General features: G+C 36.0%; 1 protein-coding gene across 7 annotated transcripts in view; it reads right to left on the bottom strand.

The window, feature by feature from the left end:
- Nucleotides 1–27,800, bottom strand: part of UBR2 (ubiquitin protein ligase E3 component n-recognin 2) — a 118,057-nt gene that overhangs the window by 65,460 nt on the left and 24,797 nt on the right. For all 7 annotated transcript variants that reach the window (XR_003521310.1, XM_027601321.2, XM_027601320.2 and 4 more), the window contains exons 3-7: nt 17,301–17,379; nt 15,270–15,383; nt 7,440–7,570; nt 4,846–4,984; nt 3,870–3,932 (exon numbers count right to left, since the gene is read on the bottom strand). Coding sequence is in view for 6 of the 7 variants with exons in the window: in XM_027601321.2 (XP_027457122.1) it covers nt 3,870–3,932; nt 4,846–4,984; nt 7,440–7,570; nt 15,270–15,383; nt 17,301–17,379 (526 nt within the window). In the remaining variant the exon portion in view is untranslated. The remainder of the gene's footprint in view (nt 1–3,869; nt 3,933–4,845; nt 4,985–7,439; nt 7,571–15,269; nt 15,384–17,300; nt 17,380–27,800) is intronic.

The raw sequence follows: 27,800 nt of genomic DNA on the forward strand, positions 1-27,800 counted from the left end.
TAGCTTATGAGTAACCTTAATCTTTGGTCCTATACTTGAAAATCTGCCCCACCAATTAGAAATTATTTAAATGCTAACATTTGTTCTAGGTCTTTAATTTCTTAAATGCAATTACATATTTATTTAAGTAATTTGCTTCACTGTACAGAAGTGATGTTATCAATACTTAAAAAAAACCCCTATTGTATAATAAACTACAATTTCCAATGTAACCATTTTTAAGTGTCCAGTTCAGAACTGTTAAGTACATTCACACTGTGGTGTAACCAATCTCCAGAACTCTTTTTATCTTGAAAAACCCAAACTCTATACCCACCAAACACTATAGGTATCATATAAACAGAATCATACAGTATTTATCTTTTTGTGACTGGCTTATTTCTCTTAGTATAATGTCCTCAAGGTTCATCTATATTGTAGCATGCATCAGAATTTTCTTCCTTTTTAGGGCTGAATGATAATCTATTGTATGTATATAGATTTTATTTATCCATTCATCCATCAATAGACACTTGAGTTGTCCTGTCTTTTGTCTACTGTGAATAACAATGCTGCTATGAACATAGGTGTACAAATATCTCCTAGACCCTCCTTTCAATTCTTTTGTGCATATACCCAAAAGCAAAACTGCTGAATCATATGGTAATTCTCTTTTTAATTTTTAGAGGAACCACATTACAGTTTTCCATAGTAGCTGTACCATTTTACATTCCCACCAGCAGTGTGCACAAGGGTTGCAATTTCTCCATATCCTTGCCAACACCTGTGGTGATGTTATGGTTTTTCTTTGTTTATAATAGCTACCCAAATGGGTATCAGGTGGTATCTCATCATGGTTTTTATTTGTATTTCCCTAATTAGTGATGTTGAGCATGTTTTCATGAGCTTATTGGTAATTTGTATACCTTCTTTGAAGAAATGTCTACTTAAGTGTATCACAATTTTTTATTTTTATTCCCCCTTCTCATTTTTTGTTTGGATCATCTTTCTACCCCCAACTTCATCCCATCCCCATAACCCACATTAACACAGTACATCTTTGCATATTTTCTCTATCTATGTATTATATATGTATACATTTATAAAGATTTTTATTTGATTTACAGAAATGGGATACTATACATACTCTTGTGCATCTTTGCGTTAACCACTTTTTTTGGGTTAATGACTCATAATATTCTGTGGTGTGGATTTATTCAAACATCCTCTAGAGAAGGGCATTCATATTCCCTTTGTTTTCAGTCTTCTTTGACTACAAAAAAAGCAGCACTGAACATCTTTGTATACACACTTGCTAGTGCTTACATTTCTATGGGATAAATTCTTAGGAAAGAATAGATAGATGCTACTAAATTATCTCCCCAAATCCGGTAGCAATTTATTTTACACAAGCATTCCTATTCTCCGCATCTCTGGCGGTAAGGTATTTTATTACTCTAACCTCTCCAACCTGATGAATATGAAATCTCCCTGTCATTTTACTGATTACTAATGAGTGAGTCTCTTCATGTATACTAGTCAGTACTGCCTAGATTTTTCTCTGCTCTAATTGCCTTTCCATAACCTATGTCCATTTTTCTATTTCATTGTTTGTTCCCTACTTGACAATCTATGAGTATTCTGTTTATCATAAACATTAAATGTCCATCCTCTATGTTAGAAATAATTTTGCTAAATCTACTGTTTGTCTCTTGACTTTGTTTATGGAATATCTTGCTATGCTAATTTTTTATGTAGCCAGAAAATACATTTCTGTTTTAACTCCTGGGGTTCTAGTATTGGTTAAGAAGCTCTCCTCCTCCCTTAGAATGTACTTATAGTTTCCTAGATTTTCCTTCTAGCTAGTATCTATTTCTGGTCTTTCTTTTCTATATTATGAATATATCTACATACATGCCACTAGAGATTATAAATACTAATTTTTTTAAAGGAAAAATTGAAATGATACTACTAAACATAAGAAGTTATAAAGCAACCAATATAAGGAAAAATCTGAGCTTTACTCAGATTCATCTATTATAAACCTTTTATCCCAACTGCTTTCTCATTTCCACCTTATTTTTCTCTCTCCACAGATAGACATATATGCACTTAAAACAAAACAAAACAAAAAAACCTGAAGGACGATTGAGGGTATGTTATATGCACCCTGCATCATGCCTCCTTATCACTTAACACTCAGTCTGCATTTCCTAAAAATGGAAATATTCTTTTACTCAACCACAGTATAGTTTCTCGTGCATTATTATATTGAGTATGTCCAGACATCAAGAAAGAATTTTTTAAATAAGACATAAAGTGTACAAATCATAAAGAAAAAGATGTATTTTGCTACATTAAAATTTAAAACTTTTGCTCAACGAAAGGCACCAGAGACGAACGTGAATTAGGCCACATCTTGAGAAACGATATTTGCAACAAAAGACCACAATTCAGGTTACATAAAGAACCCCTAATGATCCTAGGGTCCTGGGACTGAGCCCTGCATCAGGCTCTCTGCTCAATGGGGAACCTGCTTCTCCCTCTCCCTCTGTGTACCGCTCTGCCTACTTGTGCTCTCTCTGTCAAATAAATAAAATCTTAAAAAAATATATGAAATAAGATACTCATAAGTAAGGCAATGCAAATTTAATTGACGAGATGCCATTCATACAAATGAAATTGGCAAAAATTAAAAAATCTGACAACATACAGTTTTGACAAAGTTGTGGAGAAATGGGAACTCTCTATACACCCTGGTTGGCATGTATATTAGTGCCACTATTTTGGAGACAAACTTAGCAAAATCTAGTAAAGATGAAAATGCTCATACCCTAACAACTCAGAAATCCCATTTCTTGGTATATACCCTAGAGAAACTTTTGCATCTATGCAACAAAGAGAAAAAACAATGTCCACAGCAGGACGGTTAGCAAAAAAAAAAAAAAAAAAAAGGAATTATCCTAATTGTCCATCAGCAGGAGAATGGAGAAATTATGGTAAAGTTATCAATGGAATGCTTCACAGGTACATGCATCAACATACATAAACCTAGTATCAACACTGAAATGGAAAGTTGCAGTATAATACATCCAGTATGAATCTTGTTATGAAACACTATGAAATGTTTAAAGGCCTCCAAATCAATACATATAATGTTGACAGATTTAATAAAAGGAAGTATAAAGGCACGCAGAAGAACGAACAAATGAATGAATAAAAGTAGTTATCCCTAGGGTAGGAGAAAAGGGAATGGGATAAAGAAGGGATAATAAAGGGTCCTCTATACTATTTACGTAAAGTATGAAGAAAATGCTGCATAATGTGGGCATACAGGCATTTTTATCTGCATATTTAAAATATTTACCAAAAAAGGACATTTATATAAAATTCATTTACATGGAATAGCTTAAAATAATTCTTATTTTTAAAATAAATATAAATGCAGGGAATAGTTTTCTTTAGAGAAATAATACACTAAGTACTACTAGTATATGCAGCATACCTTGCTATAAGTTACCAAGAAACAACTTCCCTTGAATTCTAATCTTGGTGCTAAAGGCCAGTTTAAGTCCTAAAAAGTAACGTGACACCCTATCAAAAACAAAACAAAAATGAAACACTAAGATGTCTCTGATACAGAAACTGGAAGGCAGAACATCTACATCTCATGTAAACATTCATTTTCAATATTAATCTTATATACCTTAAAAAAACTAGATAGAGCAATAATACAATGTTCAAGAAACATATCATTAAACATGATTTTTGGTTGATGTTGGCATTACATTCATGAAGGCAGAAAAATGTGTTCATAAATGCCAAAACATGGAACAAGTTTTAAACTAGTAAAAAAAATAACAGTGTAGGCATGTTTTTAAATTACTTACCACAATTACTGATTTTGCTTGTTCACAATACTGGAAATCTCCATATCGAACAGACCTACGTCCCTGGTAAATGAAGATATTTTAAATTAACGTAAAAACATTATATTCAGTATTAATAACTTTTCATCCAGTAAACAAATAAACATATTTGAGCATATAACAACTCCGGTCAGTTTTAATTTTTATAACATTCATTCTATTCAATGATGAAAAGTAAATTATTAAAATATTTTCCTTCAAAGCCATCCTAATATTTTCAAAACATTAGTAAGTATATTTCCTTAAACGACATAACATTTTTCTTCTAGGTTGCTATAATTTCTACTTTCATAACCCAATATATATTTTTTTAAGATTTTATTTCTTTATTTGAGAGACAGAGTGAGAGAGAGAGAGCGAGCGAGAGAGCACAAGTTGGGGTAGGAGCAGAGGGAGAAGACGACTCCCCACTGAGCAGAGAGCCTGACACGGAACTCGATCCCAGGATCCTGGGATCATGATCTGAGCTGAAGGCAGATGCTTAACCGACTGAGCGACCCAAGCGCCCCATAACTGAGGATTTCTAATCACTGGGTAGAATGAGAGCAACTGTATCTACATTTCCTCCTAAACTTTCTATCTGACAACAGCTTACATTTATAACCAATATATATCTGCACCAATATTCAAATGAAATTTAAGAAAAAAATAGCCTAGGAGCACCTGGGTGGCTTAGTCAGTTAAGCATCTGCCCTCAGGTCATGATCCCAGAGTCCCGGGATCCTGCCCTACATTGGGCTCCCTGCTTGGTGGGGAGTCTGCTTCTCCCTCTGCCTCTGCTCCTCCCCTCTACTTGTGCTCTTTCTCTCTCTCACTCACTCTCTCAAATTAATAAAATCTTTAAAACAAAAATAGCCTATTCAACTTTCCCAGAATAGTTTACCTGTAATAAAAGTTCAAATTTATTATGTCACATCAATATAATGAAATTACTTACATCTCGATCTACTGTAGTTGCAAAGCCAATGGCTTCTTTTTGTGTACAGTTAACAGCTTTCTGAAGGGTATAAATAACTTGTTCATAGGTATGCACCTCATCATTGAACAGCATGCAATAGTAGGTATCCCTCTTCTCTCTGTGGCATAAAACATTAATTATATATTATCTAATTGCATATTCTCTAGCTCTAGGCTGATTAAGTAAGAGCATACTTGTTTCTAGTTCTAGGGAATGTGTTAGGTACTGGGCACGATCTGTAACAAAGTCATCTGGGGTCCCATCCCCATGCTCTATGACACTACCATCTGTTGGGGAAGATACATATTAGACATGCAATTCTAAGTGAACTGGCTTTTATCAAGAAGAACAAAATGCTGCAACAGGGTAAAACAGGTCTGGGACTTCAGAGAACTGCCAGAGAAGTAATCTGAGACCTAAAGTCAAAATTGGCTATCAATGGTTCTCAACTGGAGGCAATTTTCCTCTATCTCTCATAGATGACCACTTGGCAAAGTCTAGAGACATTTTCTGTTGTCATGACTGGGGCAGGAGTGTCACTGGCATCTAGTGGGTAAGCACCAGGGATCCTGCTTAAATATTCTACAATCCACTGGGGCACCGGGTTGGCTCAGTTAGAAGAGCATGTGACTCTTGATCTCGGGGTCAGGAGTTCGAGCCCCACATTGGGATTTACATTAGAGATACTAAAAAAAAATAACAGTCAAATTTGCCTTTAAGTTCACTTTGCTACCATGTGGAGAATGAATCATGAGGGACAAAAATAGATACGGCAGTTCAGTTAGGGAGGCAATGTTGTCAATGATGAAATTAATTAATTTGGAGTAGGAGAGTAATAATGGAGAGGAACAGAAGTTGAATGATTTGATGCAGGGAGAACCAGCTGGACTTGAAATCTAAATGGGTATAGGTGATTCAAGTTTCTGGGTAGATGGGATGCCATTTACTAAGATAGGAAAACAGTACAAGAGAAGCAAGTTACATTCTTTTTCCTTCTATACTGGTGGTTTTGAACCTACAATGAAATGAAAAAATAAAAACAAAACTCTTCTATTCTCTAGGGTCTAAATTTGGATCTTTGATCAATGGTTCCCAACTTGAAGTACAGGCACATCTTGTTTTACTGCACTTTGAAGATATTGTGGGTTTTGGGTTTTTTTGTTTGTTTTTACAAATTGAAGGTTTGTGGCAACCCTGTGTTGAACAAGCCTCTTCAAAGCCATCTTTCCAACAGCATTTGCTCATGTCATGTCTCTGTATCACATTTTAGTAATTCTTACAATACTTCAAACTTCATCATTATTGTATTTGTTATGGTGATCTGAGATCAGTGATCTTTGATGTTACTGTCATAACTGTTTTGGAGCACCAGGAACCACAACCATTTAAGATTGCAAACTTAAGTATACATGTTGTATGTGTTCTGACTGCCCCACTGACCAGCTGTTTCCTCGTCTCTCTCCCTCTCCCTGGGCCTCCGTATTCCGAGACACAATACTGAAACTCTATAATGGCCTCTAAGTGTTCAAGTGAAAGGAAGAGCCAATCAATGCGGCAAACTTCACTGTTGTCTTATTTTAAGAAACTGCCACAGCCACCCCAACCCACAGCCACCACCACCCTGATCAGTCACAATCAACAACATCGAGGCAGGACCCTCCTCCAGGAAAAAGATTATGACTCACTGAAATCTCAGATGATGGTTAGCATCTTTTAGCAATAAAGTATTTTTAGGTTAAGGTTATGTACTTTGTTTTTTATACATAATGTTATCAGACTACAGCATGGTGTAAACATAACTTTCGTGTGTACTGGGAAACCAAAAAATTCCTTTGACTTGCTTTATTGCAGTGGTCTGGAAACCAAGCTGCAATACCTGCAAGAAATTGTGAAGATATATTCATACGGCATATATGGATGTAGGTGGATATATATGGATATATGTAAAGATAAATTCATAAGGCACTATTTTCAACATTTCCAAAAAAGTACAGTTAACACCTCACTTTATAAAAACACTTAACCCACACCTAAGTATCTAGGACACTACTGAAAAAGCAAAAAAGAAACCACTGAGGTTCATCAGACCCTCACTTCAACTTGTAATCAATCTTAAATATGAACAGGACTTCAACAAACTTGGTTAGAATTAGAAGTTAAAGGGAAGGTTGCTTGAAGCAAGCATATCACATGGAAAAGTAAGCCCTTAACCCTAATACAGCTATGGCAGAATCCAGCTCTCTGGTCACAGGTTTGCGACCTCCTCAATAATCGAAATGCAAACAGTAAAAATGTGAGAGTTACCAGGTTTATCACACAAAGAACAGAAAACTGCCTGTGCCTGAAACACGGGGCTTAAGTAAACTAACCAATTAACAGGGAGAAACTTCTACCAACTAAGTGGATCACACATATTAAAAAACTATGAAATAAAGTATTATTGAAAACTAATTATTAAAAAAGAGTATGTTCTATCCTAGCTGTATTAAACTTAATCTGAGGAATTAGAATCAAAATGGTTAAAACAGAGTTTGAGCAAATATGAATACAAAAAATAAATGGGTTGTACTTACATTATCTCTAAATCTGCAGGCAATTCACTTTCTTTTTCCCAGGTTAGTATCTCTACTGCATATCGAAACATAATAGCAAAAATGTTGTAGGTTCTTGCTATCACGTCTTCTGATAAATGCACAAGAGGATCCTGAAAGAACAGAAAAAAAATTGCAACCATCTTAAATGCACATTAGTTCTCCTCTTTCCTGTTCTGCCCCCACCCCTGAAAATACTACAGTAAACAGCTGACTGATGTTCCAGCTTCGGCTTCTCTTCAGTTTGATCCTGTACATTACAGCCTACCAAATCAAGCTTCCTGAAACATTTTGTTCATAATGATTCCAATTACTGAATAAATTGAACATAATCAATGGCACCCCAATGCCTAATGAATAAATCTAAAAATTTTAGAATGGCACTCCAGGATCTTCAAAACCTAACAGCAAACTATCTTTATAGCTTCATATCCTACAAATCCCCAATTTCCAGAATAAACAAAGGAAGGTTATCTAAGGACAGACAAGCAACATTTAGTTTTATAGGTATAAAGGAGAGCCTGATTTTCAGACTCTAAAGGGGATAAGTCAGCAAGGTCAGAAAACTGCCCCTTGATGCCATAAGAAATCACTCCCTTGTCTACTTTCTTTCAGCAGTGCACGTCGTCTATGTATGGAATGGGGAACTTTGCACCTTATACTTAATAGGGAGTAAGTCACAAAAATTCTAGGTTGATGTGAAAAAGTATTACTATAAATATACACTAAGTTTAGGCAAAATGTCTTACACAATTTTAGTCTTAACGCTTTGCTTGTATAGCTTAATGGCTAGGTAGTATTATATTCATTTCTCAAATAAGAAAATCAGTATGTTCTGGGGCGTCTGTGTGGCTCAGTTAGTTCAGCATCCAACTCTTCGATTTCGGCCCAGGTCCTGATCTCAGGGTTGTGAGATCAAGCCCAGCATCGGGCTCCCTGCTGAGTGGGGAGCTGGCTTGAGAGATTCTCTCTCCCTCTCCCTCTGCCCCTCCCCCTGCCTGTGCACATGCTCTCTCTCTAAAATAAATATCTCTTAAAAAAAAAGGCAAATCAGTATGTTCCAACATCATGGAATGGGAATCAACACATTACTGCAAATATACATAAAGGATACAGTATTTTTGTACATCCTCACCAAAGATAAGCCTAGTGGAACTGATACAAAATACATGGAGATGAGGAACAAAAAGAATGGAGGAAAAAAGACAAAGACTCCTAAAAGAAATGGGTATAGAGCTTGAAGAACATAAGAAAGGTAAGAAGAGTAAGGAGATTTTTCTAAGTCTTACAGCACTTTTTACCTACAACTCTTCTCAGTGGTCGGCTTTATATGTTCCATGAAAAAAAATTTTTTTATCCTACTAGCAAAGTTTATTTTACTATTTCTTATAGAGACTAGAAGTCATTAACATAGTGAAACCATCCATACAAAGAAGGAACTAAAACTGGTACCTCCTGGGGATTGATAAAAGAATGGGTATTAATAATAATATGAACCTTGGGATGCCTGGGTGGCTCAGTGGGGTAAATGTCTGCCTTTGGCTCAGGTTATGATCCCAGGGTCCTGGGATCGAGTCCCACATGAGGCTCCTTGCTCAGTGGGGAGCCTGCTTCTCCTTCTGCCTGCTACTCCCCCTGCTTGTGCACTTTCTCTCTAACAAATGAATAAAATCTTAAGAAAAAAGGGGGTGGCGCGCCTGGGTGGCTCAGATGGTTGAGCATCTGCTTTTGGCTCGGGTCATGATCCCAGAGTCCTGGGATCGAGCTCTGCATCAGGCCGCCTGCTCAACAGGGAGCCTCCTTCTCCCTCTACTGTTCCCCCTGCTTGTGCTCTCTCGCTCTGTCAAATAAATAAAAGATCTTAAAAAAACAGTAATAATATGAACCTCTTGCTACACCAAAATAGAAAGTAGAATCAAAGCTCAATTTCCTTAGTGATATTACCTTGCTATATAGTCATTCATTTCTCACAATTATGTCCCATAATACAAGACATTTAGAGAATGAAAGAATTACAATAAACAGAATTTATAAGAATGGAACAGGTCCTGAAACAGAAACAAATGCCAATTCTTGAGAATCCAAGCCAGTAGTGTTCAAACTGTTCTACAAAATCCCAGGTAGAGCTGGGCCTGGTAGAGCTGTTTCTTGTTTGAATTACACACCAGCTTAAAAATATATAATTATCTATATTTTAAAATGGTAATATAAAAATATACTCTAAGATGTGTAATATTACATATTGGGGATTACCAACTAGTAATTTTACTATTACATTAACCCAGTTTGGGGCAGGGCTAGGAATAAAGATTCTTCTGCCGTCTTTGTGCACACATGTTAACGTCTTGAAAAATGGTCACTGATTAAAAAGAATTATTTCTGGGGACACCTGGGTGGCACAGTCAGTTAAGCATCTGACTCTTGGTTTCGGCTCAGGTCACAATCTCAGGATCGTGAGATCGAGCCCCCCCGTCAGGCTCCAAGCACACCATGCACACCGTGGAGTCTGCTTAAGATTCTCTTTCTCCCCCTCTGCCCCTCCTGCCTCCCCTGCTCACATGTGTGCTCTCTCTTTAAAAAAAAAAAAATTTCTGCAGTGAAAGGATGCTAGGCTATGTAAGTCTACTCATATGTACAATGGTAAATTAAATGCTAAGAAAGACTTCTGCTCAAAGTGCTCTTATGATAGCACAAGTCAGTTGGAATTTGTAAATAAATGATCATCTCATTCTATACTGTATTATCAATTATGACTAATAATTATAGTTCTTTGATTCATTTATTTTATAGAAAGCAAACCTTGGTCAGTGAGTCAACTGTGAGTTACTCTTCTTTCAAGCTAGAAGAATACAAGGCATATTACTAAAAAGGTTATCTGTGCTTATGTTAGAAGGCAGTGGGAATAATGGAAAACTAGTTTTTTATGTCGTTTCTATTATGTTTGAATTTTTAAAATATAAGCATATACTGTATTACAATAACAATTTTAACTATTCTCATATGCACATAAGCTATGAATAAGGACTTTCTCCATACTGCCCAACTAAAACTAGTAATAAACTAGAAACTAAATAGTCATTGAAACAACTTCACCTATTTCAAAGTTGACTTTCTGGCAAGTAATACACATTTCAACTGATAAAAAATAAATTCATTAATAATACTGCTTTTAGCGTCCACTGATAGATGGATAAAGAAGCTGTGGCATATATACAGAATGGAATATTACTCAGACATAAAAAAGAATAAATCTTGCCATTTGCAACATGTATGCATCTATAGGGTATAATGCTAAGTGAAATAAGAGAAAGACAAATACCATATGATTTCACTCATATGTGGAATTTAAGAAACAAAACAAATGTGCAAAGAAAAAAGAGATAAACAAAAAACAGACTCTTAACTGTAGGGAATCAAACTGGTGTTTACCAGAGGGGAGGTGGGTGGGGAATGGGTGAAACAGGTGAAAGGGATTAAGAGTACACTTATCCTGATGAGCAGTGAGTGATGTACAGAACTGTTAAAACATTATATTGCATACCTGAAGCTAATGTAACACTGTATGTTAATTATGCTGGAATAAAAAAATTCTACTTTTATCTGTTTTATTATTGGGATTTGAAAATTAGAATTTTATTAAAAAAACCAATTTCACTGCTGAGAATTATTTATAAAATCAGTGTAACATAGCATCATCAACAATAGCCAAATTATGGAAGGTGCCCAAATGTCCACTGACTATTGAATGGACGAAGAAGATGTGATACACACACACACACACACACACACACACACACTATGGAATATTACTCAGCCATAAAAACTAATGAAATCTTGCCATTTGCAACAATGCAGATGGAGCTAGAGAGTATTATGCTAAGTGAAATAAGTCAAAGAAAGACAAATACCATATGACTTCACTCAAATGTAGAATTTAAGAAACAAAACAAATGAACATGGGGGGAAAGAGTGGCAAACCAAGAAACAGGCTCTTAACTAGAGAACAAACTGATGGTTACTGGAGAGGTGGGTGAGGGGATGGGTTGGTTAAGTAGGCGATGGGTATTAAGGAGGGCAGCACTTGCTGTGATGAGCACTGGGTGTTGTATGTAAGTGATGAATCACTAAAATCTACACCTGAAACTAATATTACACTGCATGTTAAATAAAAATTTGGAGAATAAAATCAAATCACTGCAAGGTACTGTTAAAGAATTCCATTACTGGAGTCCATACTACCATTTAAGACACTCTGGGTAAGGAGGACACTTTGGGCAAGTTTTTTAGTCTCTCTAAAACTCAAGCTTCTGCAGCTATAAAATTTTCATAACAGCAGTATCTATCTTACAGGGCTGTTCTGAGAATTAAATGAAATAAACACAATATAGTACTTAGCATAATATTTAGTTAATAATCACAAACCTGCATTTGAGATGAGAGCAGCATTGTTAAGTAAAAATTTCAGGTAAAAAAGAAAGTCTTCACTGAGGTTGTTCATTCAGTGCATTTGTTATTGAATTAAATTGCATTTCAAAAAGGATTTACAGCAACTTAATACATCCAATGTAAGAAGAAAGTATTACAAAATAGATGTACAAAGAGGGCAAAACCAGAATAAAGGCAGGAAAATAAAATGAAATCAAGATAACATGTTTATTATAAAGGCAGATCATATAATTTCCAAATAGCTACTATAGACAGGCTCTGTTTCCAAACATTTGACTCCGTTTCCCAGAAGCTTCAACAAAAGGAAACACAATCAACAATAACACAATCATTGCTGTGTTGCAATAAAATTCTGTTTATAGACACCAACATTTTTAATTTCCTATCATTTTCACATGCCACGGATACCATCCTATTGATTTTTTCCAAGTATTTAAAAATGTAAAAACTATTCTTAGCTTATGGTGGTGCCAGTAACAGGTTGAAGGTAAGATCTGGCCGATGGAGCCACAGTTTGCTGATCCCTGGCCTATACAATAAAAAATGTCCCATCCCAAATGCCCATAGTTGAGAAGACCTATGGAACTGCTAAGCATTATCCCTCAGAAGTATATTATCAAGTTTTTTCCAACTTTTTCTTAAGATGCAAGTCAAATGTATAACAAAAATTACATTCAATAAAAACAATTCTAAGACAGATTTAAAAAAGTATGCTGCAAATATTAGATAGCTTTCTTCCATTTCAAGCATAAAATATAAAAAAACCTAGATATATGTATAAATTTAGTGAGTGGGGACCAGGAATGCTAAACATAATGCTATTTTAAAAATAGTTTCTCTTATGGTCTTATCCTTGAGGACTTCATTTTTCTTATACGAATTAAATGGCAGAGTCCGGAGGTTTTATTCTCTGTCAAGTTGCTTTAGTATGTATTCTCCAGGCAGGATCATATAATTTCAGCCAGGAAGGTGGTCTTGCTAACATCTTTCTAAAATTCAGGAAATTAACTCAAGTCGGCACTATTTGATAGCTACCCCACTAATGTACGAGGATAAAGTCAACAGAGTAAAAGCAAGCAAATTTTCTTAGAAAATTATTTAAGTCTACTCTAAAACAAACATTAAAAGATAAAAGTCCTAAGGTTTTTTCAAATATTTTATTGAGATGAAATTCACAGAACATAAAAACTACTCTGTGATATTTGTTACATTCATACTGTTGTACCACTAGCACCTCTATAGAATTTCAAAACATTTCTATTACTTCAAAGTAAAACCCCATACCCATTAAGCAGTTTTTCCCCATTCTCTCCTTCCCTGGCCCTTGGCAATCACCAGTATGAGTTCTGTCTACAGATTTACCTCTTCTGTATATTTTATATCAATGGAATCATACAATATGTGATCTTTCGTGCCTGGCTTCTTTCACTTAGCAAGTTTTGGCAGGTTCATCCAAGTTGTACCATGTATCAGTATTTCATTCCCTTTTATGTCGGAGTAATATTACATTACTGAATCATTCTGCATCCCATTTAGCAATGTACAAGGGCTCTAATTTTTCTACATCCTTGCCAACATGTACATTCCTTCTTTTTGATTATAGCCATCTTAGTGGGTGTAAAGTGGTTTCAATGTCCATTTCCCTCATAACTAATGATGCTGAACATGTTTTCATGTGTTTGTTGGTCATCTGTATTATACCTTCTTTGGAGGAAGGTCTATTCGAGTCCTTTGCCCATTTTTAATGGGGTCGTTTGCAGTTTTGTTCTTGAGTTGTTATATATTCTGGATACTAGACCCTTGTCAGATACATTAAGGTCCCCCTTATTCACGGCTTCAGGCACTCCCAGGGCAACTGCAGACTGGAAGCTGACAGTCCTTCTTCTGATGCATGATCAGAAGGTCAACAGTAGCCTAACATTACATCACAATGCCTACGGCATTCACCTCATTTCATCTCATCAAAGTAGGCAGGCATTTTATCATCTCATATCATCACAGTACAATATTATAAGAGCAAATGAGTGAGTGCACATTCACATAACTTTTATTATAATATACTGTTATAATTGTTCTTTTTTATTATTAGTTACTATCAATCTCTTACTGTGCCTAATTTATAAATTTAATTTTATCATAGGTATATATGTATGGGAAAAAACATAGTATATGCAAGGTTTGGTACCATCCATGATTTCAAGCATTAACGGGGTCTTGGAACATATCCTCCATGCATAAGGTGGGACTACTGGATATGATTTGTAGACGTATTCTCCCATAGTTTTATACCAGTTTTCCATTTTTTAAAAAGCACAGCTCTTTTTGTCAAATTTAGCTTTCTCTATTTGTATTTTTACAAATGGAACTCCAATACAATATATAAAAGAGATAACAACAGAGCTCCTCCAATAGAAGTGGAGAAATCTGAAATCCTAATCACTGGGCATCTATCTGTCACAAATCCTAAAACACTTACACAAAGCAAATTAAACACAAAATATATGGAAAACATAGCACTCAACCATTTCACACAAATTTTAATCTGTCCTGAACACAGTGGAACACAGTCTAAAAGACACTGTCCTACACCATAAAGTCTTGGTCAAATTTTGATACCTGTACGGTATGTGCACCAGGAAGTACTATTAATGTTCATTTGTCCCAAATCTATATCAGACCTACTAACAATGCATAAGTACTTCAAATGTACCTACCTCTCTGCCATTTAAAAATAAAATACGAAATAAGGATCTTCAATCAAACATCAAACTGTCAGAAATAGCAGCAGAGATTTAAGTATTTATTTAGTAAGAGTCTACTACATCATTACAAATATCATTTAGAGAAAAATAGTGCAGAATCAACAATTTTAAAAAGCACATATTTATAGCTGGAGTGACTATAATCTGTACTGAGCAGTATCTTTATACTTGGTCCCACCACATATCCAATGACACTGACAGGCTAGATGGTGATTAGGACTGGCTACCAGTACACTTACAGAAAAGAAACGTATCTAGCCTACAAAATCTTAGTCACAACAAATATACAAAAACCAACCAAGTTAACTAGTCTCTACATATAGGAAAAATAATCCTTCAATGATAAATGAGGACTTAAAGCAAAAACTCAAACAATAAATCCAAATTAAATTAAATTTCCAGAATTTCAAGTGAGTACTACCAGCAATGTATGGCACCCATAAAATGCAAAGAACTTTCAAAGTGTATCTCTGGCCACTGGTAATAGTGTCGGGACTATTTTGCTTATCCATTTCTCATAACCTAATTCCTATGTCTGAAAGTATTTCAAATTCGTGGTTAAAACAGTATTTCCTTAAAAACAACTTTGTGAAAATGTTTTTACCTCTTCTTCCTCAATTTCAGAGGTGTTAAGTTCATGTTTTTGACAGTAAGGACCCTCTTTCCAAGCTTCAGTATCACCACAGTCACAGAAACCTCCACCTCCTGATGTTGTCATCTTGAAAAAAAATTGTAAAGTATCTTGTCAATAAGTATTTACTGAGGGCTATCAGATTATAAATAAGAATATCAAGTGCTAAGGAAATAACAATGCTAAAGTGTTTAATTTCTTTGGAGGAGGAAAATTAAATAAAAGGCCAAACCTCTCAATGTTTTAAAGCTTAAATAAGCCTAAGCTAATTTAAGCGATTTCAAAATAAAATAAGCTACTCTGTAATGTCTAATAAATTACAGATATTTTAAAGAGGTAAAATGTGTCCACCTACAGGACTTCCTTAATTAGGAAAATCATGAGAGTTTTGGTATAATGCTGGTATCAATGCCACCAGGTTATAGTGCTCTAATGGAATGTTAACAGATTCTAGTTATAAAGATACCTAGAGTTGCTTTCCCCCAGGGGAGTCCAATGAGAGTGCTACATCTGCACTGGAGAAAGTGACCAACAAAAACTATAGAAATAGTTTGTTTTCTTTTCTAATACCTTCTAAATAGCATTCTTTGACAAGGAAAGAAGCTCAGGAAATGTAAAAAGTCAGACTGTCTAGTGAGGAAGTTTTCACCACCTGCAGGGTTCAAGAATTATTCATACTTCCCTAAGATAGGGCAATGATTCAAGGAATCTGGCAAGACAGAACTTATTATTTAATTATTAGAAATTCTGTTTTTTAAAAAAACATACTGTGAGAGTTTAGGAGTGGGTATTTGATGCAAATTTTAAAATAAGGCCTATCATATTCTGCCCAAAAAAAAAGTATCTGTGTGTTATATATCCCAATATAATTGATGTAAACCCTCAAATGACAGTTATTCCCAGGGGCTGAAAGGACATATGCCAAGAAACATGGGCAGGCAGCCATTTGGAAAATGATAACCCTACAGCTTCTGTGCTTCTTAGGGTTACCCAAGATAGGTAGAACAGCTTAAAGGAAACTGGGATTCTCTTACTGATTTATGAAACTAAAGAGAACATACAAAGATCCAAAGGGTCCAATTTTGTATCTGTTTTAGTATTTGTATATATATTTGTATATTTAGTATATTTTAGTATACTAAAATTTAGTATTTTAGTATTTAGTCATTATTATCAATACTCGGGTAGAGTGAAGAAAAACAAACAGGAGGAAAAGTCCTGAGCCAACAGGGCTCCTGAATTAATAACAAGATTGCAATATTCCTCTCTACAATTTCATTTGAGATTACAGTGCAAAGTTCTAGCTACTAACATTTCCCTAACTTCTGGAATGTTCAAGGCTTTGTCTTCAATATCCAGTAGAGGAACCAACCAGGATAGGCTTAGCAATAATCTGCCTTTGTTCATATCCCTGCTTTAAAAGCAAACATACCTGATTTTTGGAAAAGTACTGGCTGCATTATAGCAGTAGAAAAATAATAAAATTGGTGGGTGTCATATTGTGGGGTTGGGCCCTCTTCTACAATGTAGCAGATGCCTCTTTAATATTAAGAAATGACAAATCTTCTGTAGAAGATGACCAACAGACAGAATATTTCTTAAATTTCCTGACACTTTTCCTTACTCCTTTTCTCACACAACCTTCCCTTCAGACTCTCCCTCCCGCTTTTACCTCCCACCTTTACCCTCTGATTTTTGATAACCTTCTGCATAAACCTAGAATTGTGAAAGTAATAAACTTAAGGAAATAGCAAAACAAACTAGCTGAAAACCAGTATGTAGGAACTGGTATCTGTGCTGTCTTTCCTAAATCATGTGTTCAAGCAGTCTGGATTCATAATTCATTTCTATACTGCTATCATATGTTTAACAGTGTTTAAATAATACATTTCTTAAACCACTCTCCTCCATTATAATGTTAAATCTTGGAATTTAAAAAAGGCAGAAAAGGTATCTAACATAAAATTTAATAGTGGGTATGGTTATTATCTGGACATTACTAACCCTATATCGATGGTCTCTGTGAATACTTCCCAAAAAGCACTCCATGCATAAAACACAAGTTGGATCAACTGCACAGTCTCTGTAAAGTTAAAGAAAAAAAAAAATCAGAGTGTCATAAAATAACTGTGTTTTCCACAACATAATATTTCAGTTGGAATCCATCCTAGAAGAGCCAGAATAGTGAACTGCCTTGGTGTTAGAAGAAAGGAAATATTATTTCCAAAGATCTGTCAGATCTTTGAACAATGAAGTCAGTTTAAGAACCTGCTTCTCACACTACTGGATGTGTACTATATCTCACACTAGATTTGGGGAAATCACATTTTTATCCCATCTCAGTTGTTTCATTTGCTTTCATCATACTGCCAGTTAGATAATTTACAGATCATATCTTAAAGGAGAGAATCCCTATGCTTCCATGAAATGAGATGGGGAGTTACAAAAATCTTTAAATTTCCCCTTATCCTAGTTACTGTAACCTGATAGGCAACCATTCTTCTGTGCTTACTGTGTGCCCTTTTATTTATATATGTTCCTGCAAAATGTTTTTGAGTGCATGTATTTTTAATGCATGTAACTCTTATTGTGTCATATATCTCATCCTGTTATTTTTTCACTTCCATAACATAGTCCATTCATTTTGTAAGTGAATATCTGATTTGCTGCTTCTAATCACTACATAATATGCCATGGCATATTTCCAAAAATATTTTCTCTCTCTACTCTCCCTATACTGGACACCTGAATTACCTCCAATGCCTTTCTACCATATAAAATGCTGTAATAAAAACAGTATACATGTTCTCTTATAGATGTGTCTGAGACTTTCTTTGGCATATAAACTCAGGAGCAGAATTGCTGGGTCATATACATGTCAAGTTCTTAATTTAAATGCCATGCTACTGTCTAGAGTGGCTACATATCCCCCACCAGTGTAGAGGGTTTTTATAACCCTGCATCTTCACTGCATTTGGTTTTATCTAGTTTTCTCTCTTTTTTTTAAAGATTTTTATTTATTTATTTATTTGAGACAGAATGAGAGAGAGAGAGAGCACATGAGAGGGGGGAGGGTCAAAGGGAGAAGCAGACTCTCCGCCAAGCAGGGAGCCCGATGCGGGACTCGATCCAGGGACTCCTGGATCATGACCTGAGCCAAAGGCAGTCGCTTAACCAACTGAGCCACCCAGGCGCCCTCTTTTTTTTTTAAAGATTTATTTATTTGACAGAGAGATAGAGAGCACAAATAGGCAGAGTGGCAGGCAGAAGGAGAGGGAGAAGCAGACTCTCCGCTGAGCAGGGAGCCAGACGTGGGGCTCGATCCCAGGCCCCCAGGATCATGACCTGAGCCAAAGGCAGCCGCTTAACTGACTAAGCCACCCAGGCGCCCCGGTTTTATCTAGTTTTCTAATACGTGCAAGGCCAACATATTTGAAATGGTATCTTATTGTTTTAATTTGCATGTCCCTGATTGTTAATATGTTTGATCAATTCTTCATATGCTTATTGCTTTTGGGGTTTCCTTTTCTATAAACTGTCTTTGCCCATTTTCCTGCTGGGATTGCTTTCTTTATTTTATTTGCACAATCTAATCTAGAGGATATAATCACTTGGCAATATTAAACACTGCTAATATTGTCTCCCATTTGTTACCTGTGTATTAATTTTGCCCATGGGTCCTTTATTAAATAGAACTACCTATTTTGATGCAATTAAATTCACACATACACATGCAATAGGTTTGTATTTTGAGGTTTTAAGACGTTCTTTCCCGGGGCGCCTGGGTGGCTTAGTTGTTACACGTCTGCTTTGGCTCAGGTCTTGATCCCAGAGTCCTGGGATTGAGCCCCCCCAATCAGGCTCCCTGCTCAGCGGGGAGCCTGCTTTTCCCTCTCCCTCTGCTGCTCCCCCTGCTTGTGCTCTCTCTCTCAAATAAATAAACCTTAAAAAAAAAGGGGGGTAGTTCTTTCCCCAAACCCAGGTCACAAAAATATCCTTTATTTTCTTCTATTAACCTTTTGGTTTTAACTTCCACATATAGGTGGAATACATTATACCTCTGCATATGATGTAGAATAAAGTTTTATTTCTTAATATATACTGAGCTCTTTTTTTCCAACACCATCTACTAAACAACCTTTTATCTATCAGTTGTAGTGTCACCTTTATAATATATTAAGTTCCCACATCTTCTTGGGTCTAAATCTAAGCTAATAGGTGGGAGTAATCTATTTGTTCCTACAACATACCACACTATATTACTAGGGCTTTGTAGTAGATCTTAATATCTGGCGGGGTAGGTTCCCTTTTATTCTTTTTTTAAAATGTTGACTTAGCTATTCTCAAACTCTTCTTTATTCTTCCACATATCACTTAGGGTAAGTGTATAGAATCTCTCAAAAATACCCAGCTAAAATTTTGACAGAGGTTACTTAGAATTTATTGATAAACTTTAGGAGTAAGAACATCATTATAAAAGAAAATCATCACGGGGCACCTGGGTGGCTCAGTCGCTGGGTGTCTGCCTTCGGCTCAGGTCATGATCCGAGTCCTGGGATTGAGCCCCACATCAGGCTCCCTGCTCAGCAGGAAGCCTGCTTCTCCCTCTCCCACTCTCCTTGCTTGTGTTCCCTCTCTCACTGTGTCTCTCTCTGTCAAATAAATAAAATCTTAAAAAAAAAAAAAGAAAATCATCATGTCCATGATTATTTCTTAAGTTTTCTACTGAAGTTAAAAAGTTTTCTTCACATGAATTCTCTATATTCTTGATCAGATTGTATCTAGATACTCTCTAGGTTTTATTTTAAGTGATACATATTTTTAAAAAATCTTTTTCTAGTTGCTTAAGGATGATGAAAAGAAATAGCATTGATTTTTAGTACCCTTGATGAACTCAAGGCAATTCTAACAGCTTGTTGAATTCTGTTGTGTTTTTCTCCCAGGGTAAATGAATATATAGCTTTGTATATAATGACAATTTTATCTCTTTCCTTACAATATTTACACCTTTTTATTTTTCTTCCTTTACACTGTTGACAAGGACCTCCAGTGATATATTAAACAGCAGCAGTAAGAGTAGGCATCCTTATCTTGCTTTAGACATTAAAGAAAAACATAGTTTAGGGTTCTCCATTAGTATTATGCTCACAATAGGCTTACTAAGTGATCTTCTAAGAAAAAAAAAATCAAGCATATATCTTGCCTTTCCTATATAAAGTGTATTTGAAGCTAATCAAAGGACTTTCTTTTATAAAAGACAAGCTAATAAGGAAATGGTAAGTTAGAATATTTTGTTACCTCCTAATAAAATAATGATCTAAACAACAAGCATCAGTGATTGCTAAAACATTAGATAAAAAGGCTAATGAAGACCTTTTTAATGGTTGCATCTGCCAGGTACCTAAACCCACTGATCATCTTAACAAACAAAAAAACCAGACAAGCATCATGTGCTTCCTGACATGAAGAATTAAGCATATCAATATTTATGAAGTTATTATTCACCCCCCAATACCATGTAACAATTTAATCATGCCTAACTACCTGTTTAGAGGACATACAGGGAATGAAGAAACATGTTAAGCAACACCATGGGGACACAATAAACAAATCCAGACTGGAAAATTCCACAGGACAAATAACCTGGTTTCTTAGTAACATAAATGGAAAAAGGAAGGGAAAAAAAAAAAGGAGAGGAGCTATTACAGATTAAAAGAAAAAATGAGGAATAACAGCCAAATGCAATGTGTGGACTTTGAATCCACATGTGAGTCACTCAGGACAACTCCACTCAGGCTAGATACTAGATAACGTTAAGGAATTGTGTTGATTTTTTTAGGATGTTAATGGTTGTAGAGGAAAAAAAGCTGTATTCTGAATAAAAGGGCATGCTGTCTGGAATTTGCTTTAAAATAATATGGCAGGTGGGGCGCCTGGGTGGCTCACTCAGTTAAGCATCAGACTTGATTTTGGCACACGTCATGATCTCAGGGTCATGAGATTGAGTCCCTTGCATCAGGATCTACACAGGGCGTGGAGCCTGCATAAAATTCTGTTTGCCCCCCCTCCCATGTTTTTGCTCTCTCTCTCCCAGGATCCTGGGATCATGACCTGAGCCAAAGGCAGACACTTAACTGACTGAGCCACCCAGGTATCCCTGCTCTCTCTTAAAAAAAATAATCTGGCAGGGCAAGAAAAAAAAGAGTGTGTCTATGTGTGTGCATAAAAAGTTGCTATATATTGGTAACAGCTGAAGCTGAGCAATGAGTACATGTCAGATTTATCATACCATTCACTCTATTTTTAATATGTTTGAAAATGTCCATAACAAAAAGTTTCTAAAAATCCAACACCCAAATATTCAGTAGTTTGCTGAAAATTTATATCATAAACAATTGCTGAAATTTATAAAATGCTTTCCAGAATCAACCCAGAAAAAGTTTTCTTCTCTATTAAAATGGTGAATTACACTAATAATTGTTTTAAAGATGAACTATTTAGATTCCTGAGCTAAAATCCATTTGATTAGGATGCATTATTCTTTTAGTATATTCCTGGATTCAGACAGCTAATATTTTATTTAGGATTCTTTCAGCTACATTAATAAAAGAAATGGCTTTAAAATCTCTTGAATTTATCAGGGATTGAAAACAAGATTATATTAGGCTCATAAAGGGTTAAGGCAGTTTTCACTTTTTCCATTTTTTGTAGTAACTGTAAAAGAGGAATTAATTTTCCTTTGAAATATGGTAGACCTTACCTATACAGTCATACCTAATTTGTGGAAGGGAAGATCTCTGATTACCATTCCAATGTTTTTCATACTGTATTCAAGCTGCTTATCATTCTTCTATGAATTTATCCATTTCATCTAAGTTTTTGAATTTTTTTAGCATTTAGTTGTTCATAATTCTTATATTTCAGAAGCTGCCAAACTTTCTTTAGTGTCTCCATAGTTTTTCTTTTTTTCAGGGTACCACTAGACTAAAAGAAACAACTGTTCTGTTTATCAAATAAGGCTCAAACAACTTAATAACTATTGGTCACTGAACAGTTTTTTAAAAAGATTTTATTTGAGAGAGAGAGAGAGAGAGAGCACATGAAGGGGGGAGAGTCAGAGGGAGAAGCTGACTCCCTGCTGAGCAGGGAGCCCAATGCGGGACTTGATCCTGGGACTCCAGGATGATGACCTGAGCCACCTAACCAACTGAGCCACCCAGGCACCCCTACTGAACAATTTTTTAACACTTAGAATCAAATTGGACACTGCTATCTTCATTGCCTATTCCACAAAGTATCTGCTTTTCAATCATAGCAATGTTGAGGACCTAGTTTTGTAAGACATGACATCATCAAAAGGAATGCAGTGTGTTTCTCAATTTTCATTTTGAATTTTATGTATCTGCATTCTTCTTATTCAGTCTTAGTATATCTCAACTTTTTACTTTTATTTTCTGACCTTTTCTCTTTTTCCTTTGCGTGTGCTCAATTGTGCTAATCTACTGAGCTGAATGTTTACCCTATTTATTTTTATTTTTTCTTTGAAATATTTTTACTCATAGAAAAGGTGCAAAAATAGTAGAGTTCCTTTATACCCTAACCAAATTTTTCCTGTTAACAATAAGACAAGGAAATTAATATTGGTACAGTATTATTAACTACAGCCCTTAATCAGAAGTAATCAGTTTTCCCACTACGGTCCCTTTTTCTCTTTCAGGATACAATACAAGATCCCACATTGTATTAGATGGAATGGCTCCTTAGTCGCCTTCAAATTCTAACAGTTCCTCAGTCTTTTCTCAATTTTTGTGACCATACCCTTTTGAAGAGTACTGGTTATTTTGTAGAGGTCCCACAATTTTGGTTTGTTTGACATGTTCATGATTAGATTAAGTTATGCATTTTTGGCAAGGATAACACAGAAGTGATGTTGCCGGAAGTGATGCTCTGTCTCTCAGTACACTGTAACAGGGGGCGCATGATGCTGATTTGATATGCTGTAGTACTGGTGGCATTAACTTTGCTTACTTGGTTAAGATGGTGTCTGCCAGATTCCTTCACTGTTAAGTTGCTATTGTACCTTTTATAACTAAATGTATTCGGAGAGATACTTTGAGACTATGCAAATATCCTCCTATAAATATCCTTTCTCAAACTTTCATCCACTACTTTTAGCATCTTACCAATGGATCTTGTTTACTGCTATGTTATTTGCCTAATGGTAACTTTCTATCCTGCATTCCTGACTTATTTATTAATTGGAATTTTTCAGTATGCGAAAACTACTGAAAACATCCCTTCTCTCCCATTTATTTATTCATCCAAATACTTATGTATCAGTGCAGACTCATGAATATTTAATTCCATGGGTTATAGTTTAATCCAATCATTATTTTATTGTTCAAACTGTTTCAACTCTGGCCATCAGGAGCTCTTTCTGGTTGGCTCCTGTGCCCTTTCAACATGTCCCCTCCTTTTCTTGGGGGGAGGGAGCAACACATGATGTTCCAAACTTAATTTGTATTTTCTATGTCCCAGCCCTGGAATCAATCATTTCATCATGGAGCTCTGATTCCTTTTATTGGACATTGGTATTTAGAAACCAGTATCTGGGTTTCTAGATGTGCTCACTGCTACAGGAGTTCCATTGTTTCTAGGCCCTTTCAGCAGACAAAACCAGGAAATGTATGTATGTATAGCTATTTTTTAATATTTGTTTTTTTTCATTGTGATAAGTATACTCTTTAATCCCCACCTCCTATTTCCCCCATCTCCCACCAACCTCCCTTCTGGTAACCATCAGTTCGTTCTCTATAGTTAAAGAGTCTATTTCTTAGCTCGTCTTTCTCTGCTTGTTTGCTTTGTTTCTTAAATTCCACATACGAATATGATTATATGGTATTTGTCTTTGACTTATTTCATTTAGCATTATTCTCTCTAGCTTTATCCACATTGCTGCAAATACCAAGATTTCTTTTTTTTCTAATGGCCGAATAAAATTCCATTGTATAATATATACATCTTCTTTACCCATTCATCCATCGATGGACACTTAGGCTGCTTCCATAGTATGGCTATTGTGAATAATGCTGTAATAAACACAGGGGTGCATGTATCCTTTGAATTAGTGTTTTTGTATTTTGGGGGTAAATACCCAGTAGTATGATTACTGGATCATTGGGTAGTTCTTTTTTTTTTTTTTAAGTTTCTGAGGAATCTCCATACTGTTTTCCATAGTGGCTGCACCAGTTTGCATTCCTACCAACAGTCCATGAGGATTGCTTTTTTTTTTTTTAAGATTTTATTTATTTATTTGACAGAGACAGAGACAGCGAGCGAGAGAGGGAACACAAGCAGGGGGAGTGGGAGAGGGAGAAGCAGGCTTCCCGCTGAGCAGGGAGCCCGATGTGGGACTCGATCCCAGGACTCTGGGATCATGACCTGAGCCGAAGGCAGACGCTTAACGACTGAGCCACCCAGGCGCCCCTGTCATTGTCTTCCGTGAGCTCTCTGCTTCACATACGCTTTCTCCTTTAGCTTTGCCCTCACCACTCCTGATTTGCTATTTGATATATGATAATACCTTTCCTCCCCTCCCTTTGCAGCTGTAATAAAAATCAACAGGACAATAAAAAGCACTAAATTTGTCTGATGGAAAAAAAAACCTCTATAGATATGATATTAACAGCTCCTCTTGGAACGGGGCTTGGCTGTACTAGGACCCGGGTTATAACGGGTGGGTTCACCGTGAAGGAGAAATCACTGGATCCAGGCATCACAGAGGGGAGCCCCCATGCCCTGCAGCAGCCCTCCCACCCCGTCACCCCAGTCGTGTTCATCAGAATGCTCTGTCTCCCCAAGGCTGTCACATCAGAACTCAATGCTTATTTCTGTATTCGTGTATTATTTACATATAGTAAAGTTCAGCATTTACAGTGTACAGTTGGATGAGTTTGAGCAAGTGTATACAACCAGGTAATCACCATCACAATCCAGATGAGAACCACCCCTTCACCCTAAGAAATCCCTGTGCCCCTGTGCCCTCGCCCCCTTCCCCTCACCAACCTCAAGAACCACTGGGTCACTCTGTCACAGTTTTGCCTTTTCTAGAATTTCACATAAATGCTCTCACATACAGTCTTCTGTGTTTGACTTTTTTTTCACTCTCACGTAGTTTTTTTAAAAAATTTTTATTGTTATGTTAATCACCATACATTACATCATTAGTTCTCGATATAGTGTTCCATGACTCATTGTTTGTGCATAACACCCAGTGCTCCACTGTATGTTTGTGTATGTATGTGTATGATGAAAGAAAGTGGTCTAGTTTCATTCTTTTACATGTGGCTATCCACTTTTTCCAACACCATTTGTTGAAGAGACTGTTTTTCCCATTGTGTATTCATTCCTTCTTTGTTGAAGATTAACTGACCATACACTTGTAGGTTTATTTCTGGGTTTTATATTCTGTTCCATTGATCTGTGTGCCTATTTTTATGCTAGTACCATACCGTTTTAATTACTACCACTTCGGGGTGACTGGGTGGCTCAGTCAGTTAAGTGTCCAACTCTTGATTTTGACTCAGGTCATGATCTCAGGGTCCTGGATTGAGCCCTGCGCCAGGTTCCATGCTCAGCGGGGAGTCTGCTTGAGGATTTCTCTCCCTCTGCTCATGCATGCACACACACTTCTCTCTCTCATAAATAAATAAATCTTAAAAAAAATTACTACCAGTTTTTTTTTTTTTAAAAGATTTTATTTATTTATGAGAGAGAAAGAACACATGAGCAAGGGGGGAGGGGCAGAGGAAGAGGGAGAAGCAGACTCCCCACTGAGCAGGGAGCCTGATGCGGGACTCGAACCCAGGATCCTGCGATCACAACCTGAGCCAAAGGCAGATGCTTAACAGACTGAGCCACCCAGGTGCCTTACCACTTTGTAATATAACTTGAAATCTGGAATTCTGATACTTTCATCTTTGTTTTTCTTTTTCAAGACTGCTTTGGCTATTCAAGGTCTTTTGTGGTTCCATACAGATTTTAGGATTGTTCTGTGAAAAATGCTGTTGGTATTTTGATAGGTACTGCATTAAGACTATGGATTGCTTTGGATAGTATAGACATTTCAATAATACTTCTTCCAACCCATGATCATTCCATGGAATGTCTTTCCATTTCCTTGCATTGTCTTGAATTTCTTTCATCAGTGTTTTATAGTTTTCAGAGTACAGGTGTTTTACCTCTTTGGTTAAGTTTATTCCTAGATATTTTATTGTTTTTGGTGCAATTATAAATGGGATTGCTTTCTTAATTCACTTTCTGCTGCTTCATTATTAGTGTATAGTAGTGCAACAGATTTCTGTTCATTGATTTTGTAAACTGTGACTTTACTGAATTTGTTTTATTAGTTCTAGTAGCTTTTTGGTGGAGTCTTTAGGGTTTTCTATATAGTATCATGTCATCTGCAAACAGTGAGAGTTTCACTTCTTCCTTACCAATTTGGATGCCTTTTATTTATGTTCTCTAATTGCTGTGGCTAGGACTTCCAGTACTATGTGCGTAAAAGTGGCGAGAGTGGACATCTTTGTCTTGTTCCTGACCTTAGGGGAAAAGCTCTCAGTTTTTCACCATTAAGTATGATGTTGGTTGTGCGTTTTTCGTATAAGGCCTTTATTATGCTGAGATATGTTCCCTCTAGGCCTACTTTGCAGAGGGTTTTTATCATGAAGGGATGTTGTACTTTGTCAAATGCTTTCTCTGCATCTACAGAAATGATTATATGGTTTTTATCCTTCCTCTTACTGATGTGACATATCACGTAGATTGCTTTGTGAATACTGAACCATACTTGCATCCTAGGAATAAATCCCATTTGATTGTGGTGTACGATTTTTTAAAATGTATTGTTGGATTCGGTTTGCTGGTATTTTGCTGTGGATTTTTGCATCTATATTCATGAGAGATACTGGCCTGAAGTTCTCTTTTTTTTGTGGTGTCTTTATCTGGTTTTGATATACTGGCCTCACAGAATGAATCTGAAAGTTTTCCTTTCTCTGGTATTTTCTGGAATAATTTGAGAAGAATAGGCATTAACTCTTCCCTAAATGTGTTACAGAATTCACCTGTGAAGCTGTCTGGTCCTGGACTCTTGTTTATTGGGAATTTTTAAATTACTGATTCAATTTCATTGCTGGTAATTGGCCTGTTCAAATTTTCTATTTCTTCCTGTTTTAGTTTTGGTAGGTTGTATGTTTCTAGGAATTTATCCATTCCTTCTAAGTTGTCCAATTTGTTGGCATATAGGTTTTCATAATATTCTGTAACAACTGTTTGTATTTCTGTGGTGTTGGTTATTATTTCTTTCACTAGTGATTTTGTTTACTTGGGTTTTCCCTCTCTCTCTTTTTTTAAATGAGTCTTGCTACAGGTTTATCAATTTTGTTGATCTTTTCAAAGAACCATGTCCTGGTTTCATTGATCTGTTCTATTTTTTTTTTAAGTTTC

This window comes from Zalophus californianus, chromosome 7, assembly GCF_009762305.2.
Source record: "Zalophus californianus isolate mZalCal1 chromosome 7, mZalCal1.pri.v2, whole genome shotgun sequence".
Taxonomy (NCBI): Eukaryota; Metazoa; Chordata; class Mammalia; order Carnivora; family Otariidae; genus Zalophus; species Zalophus californianus.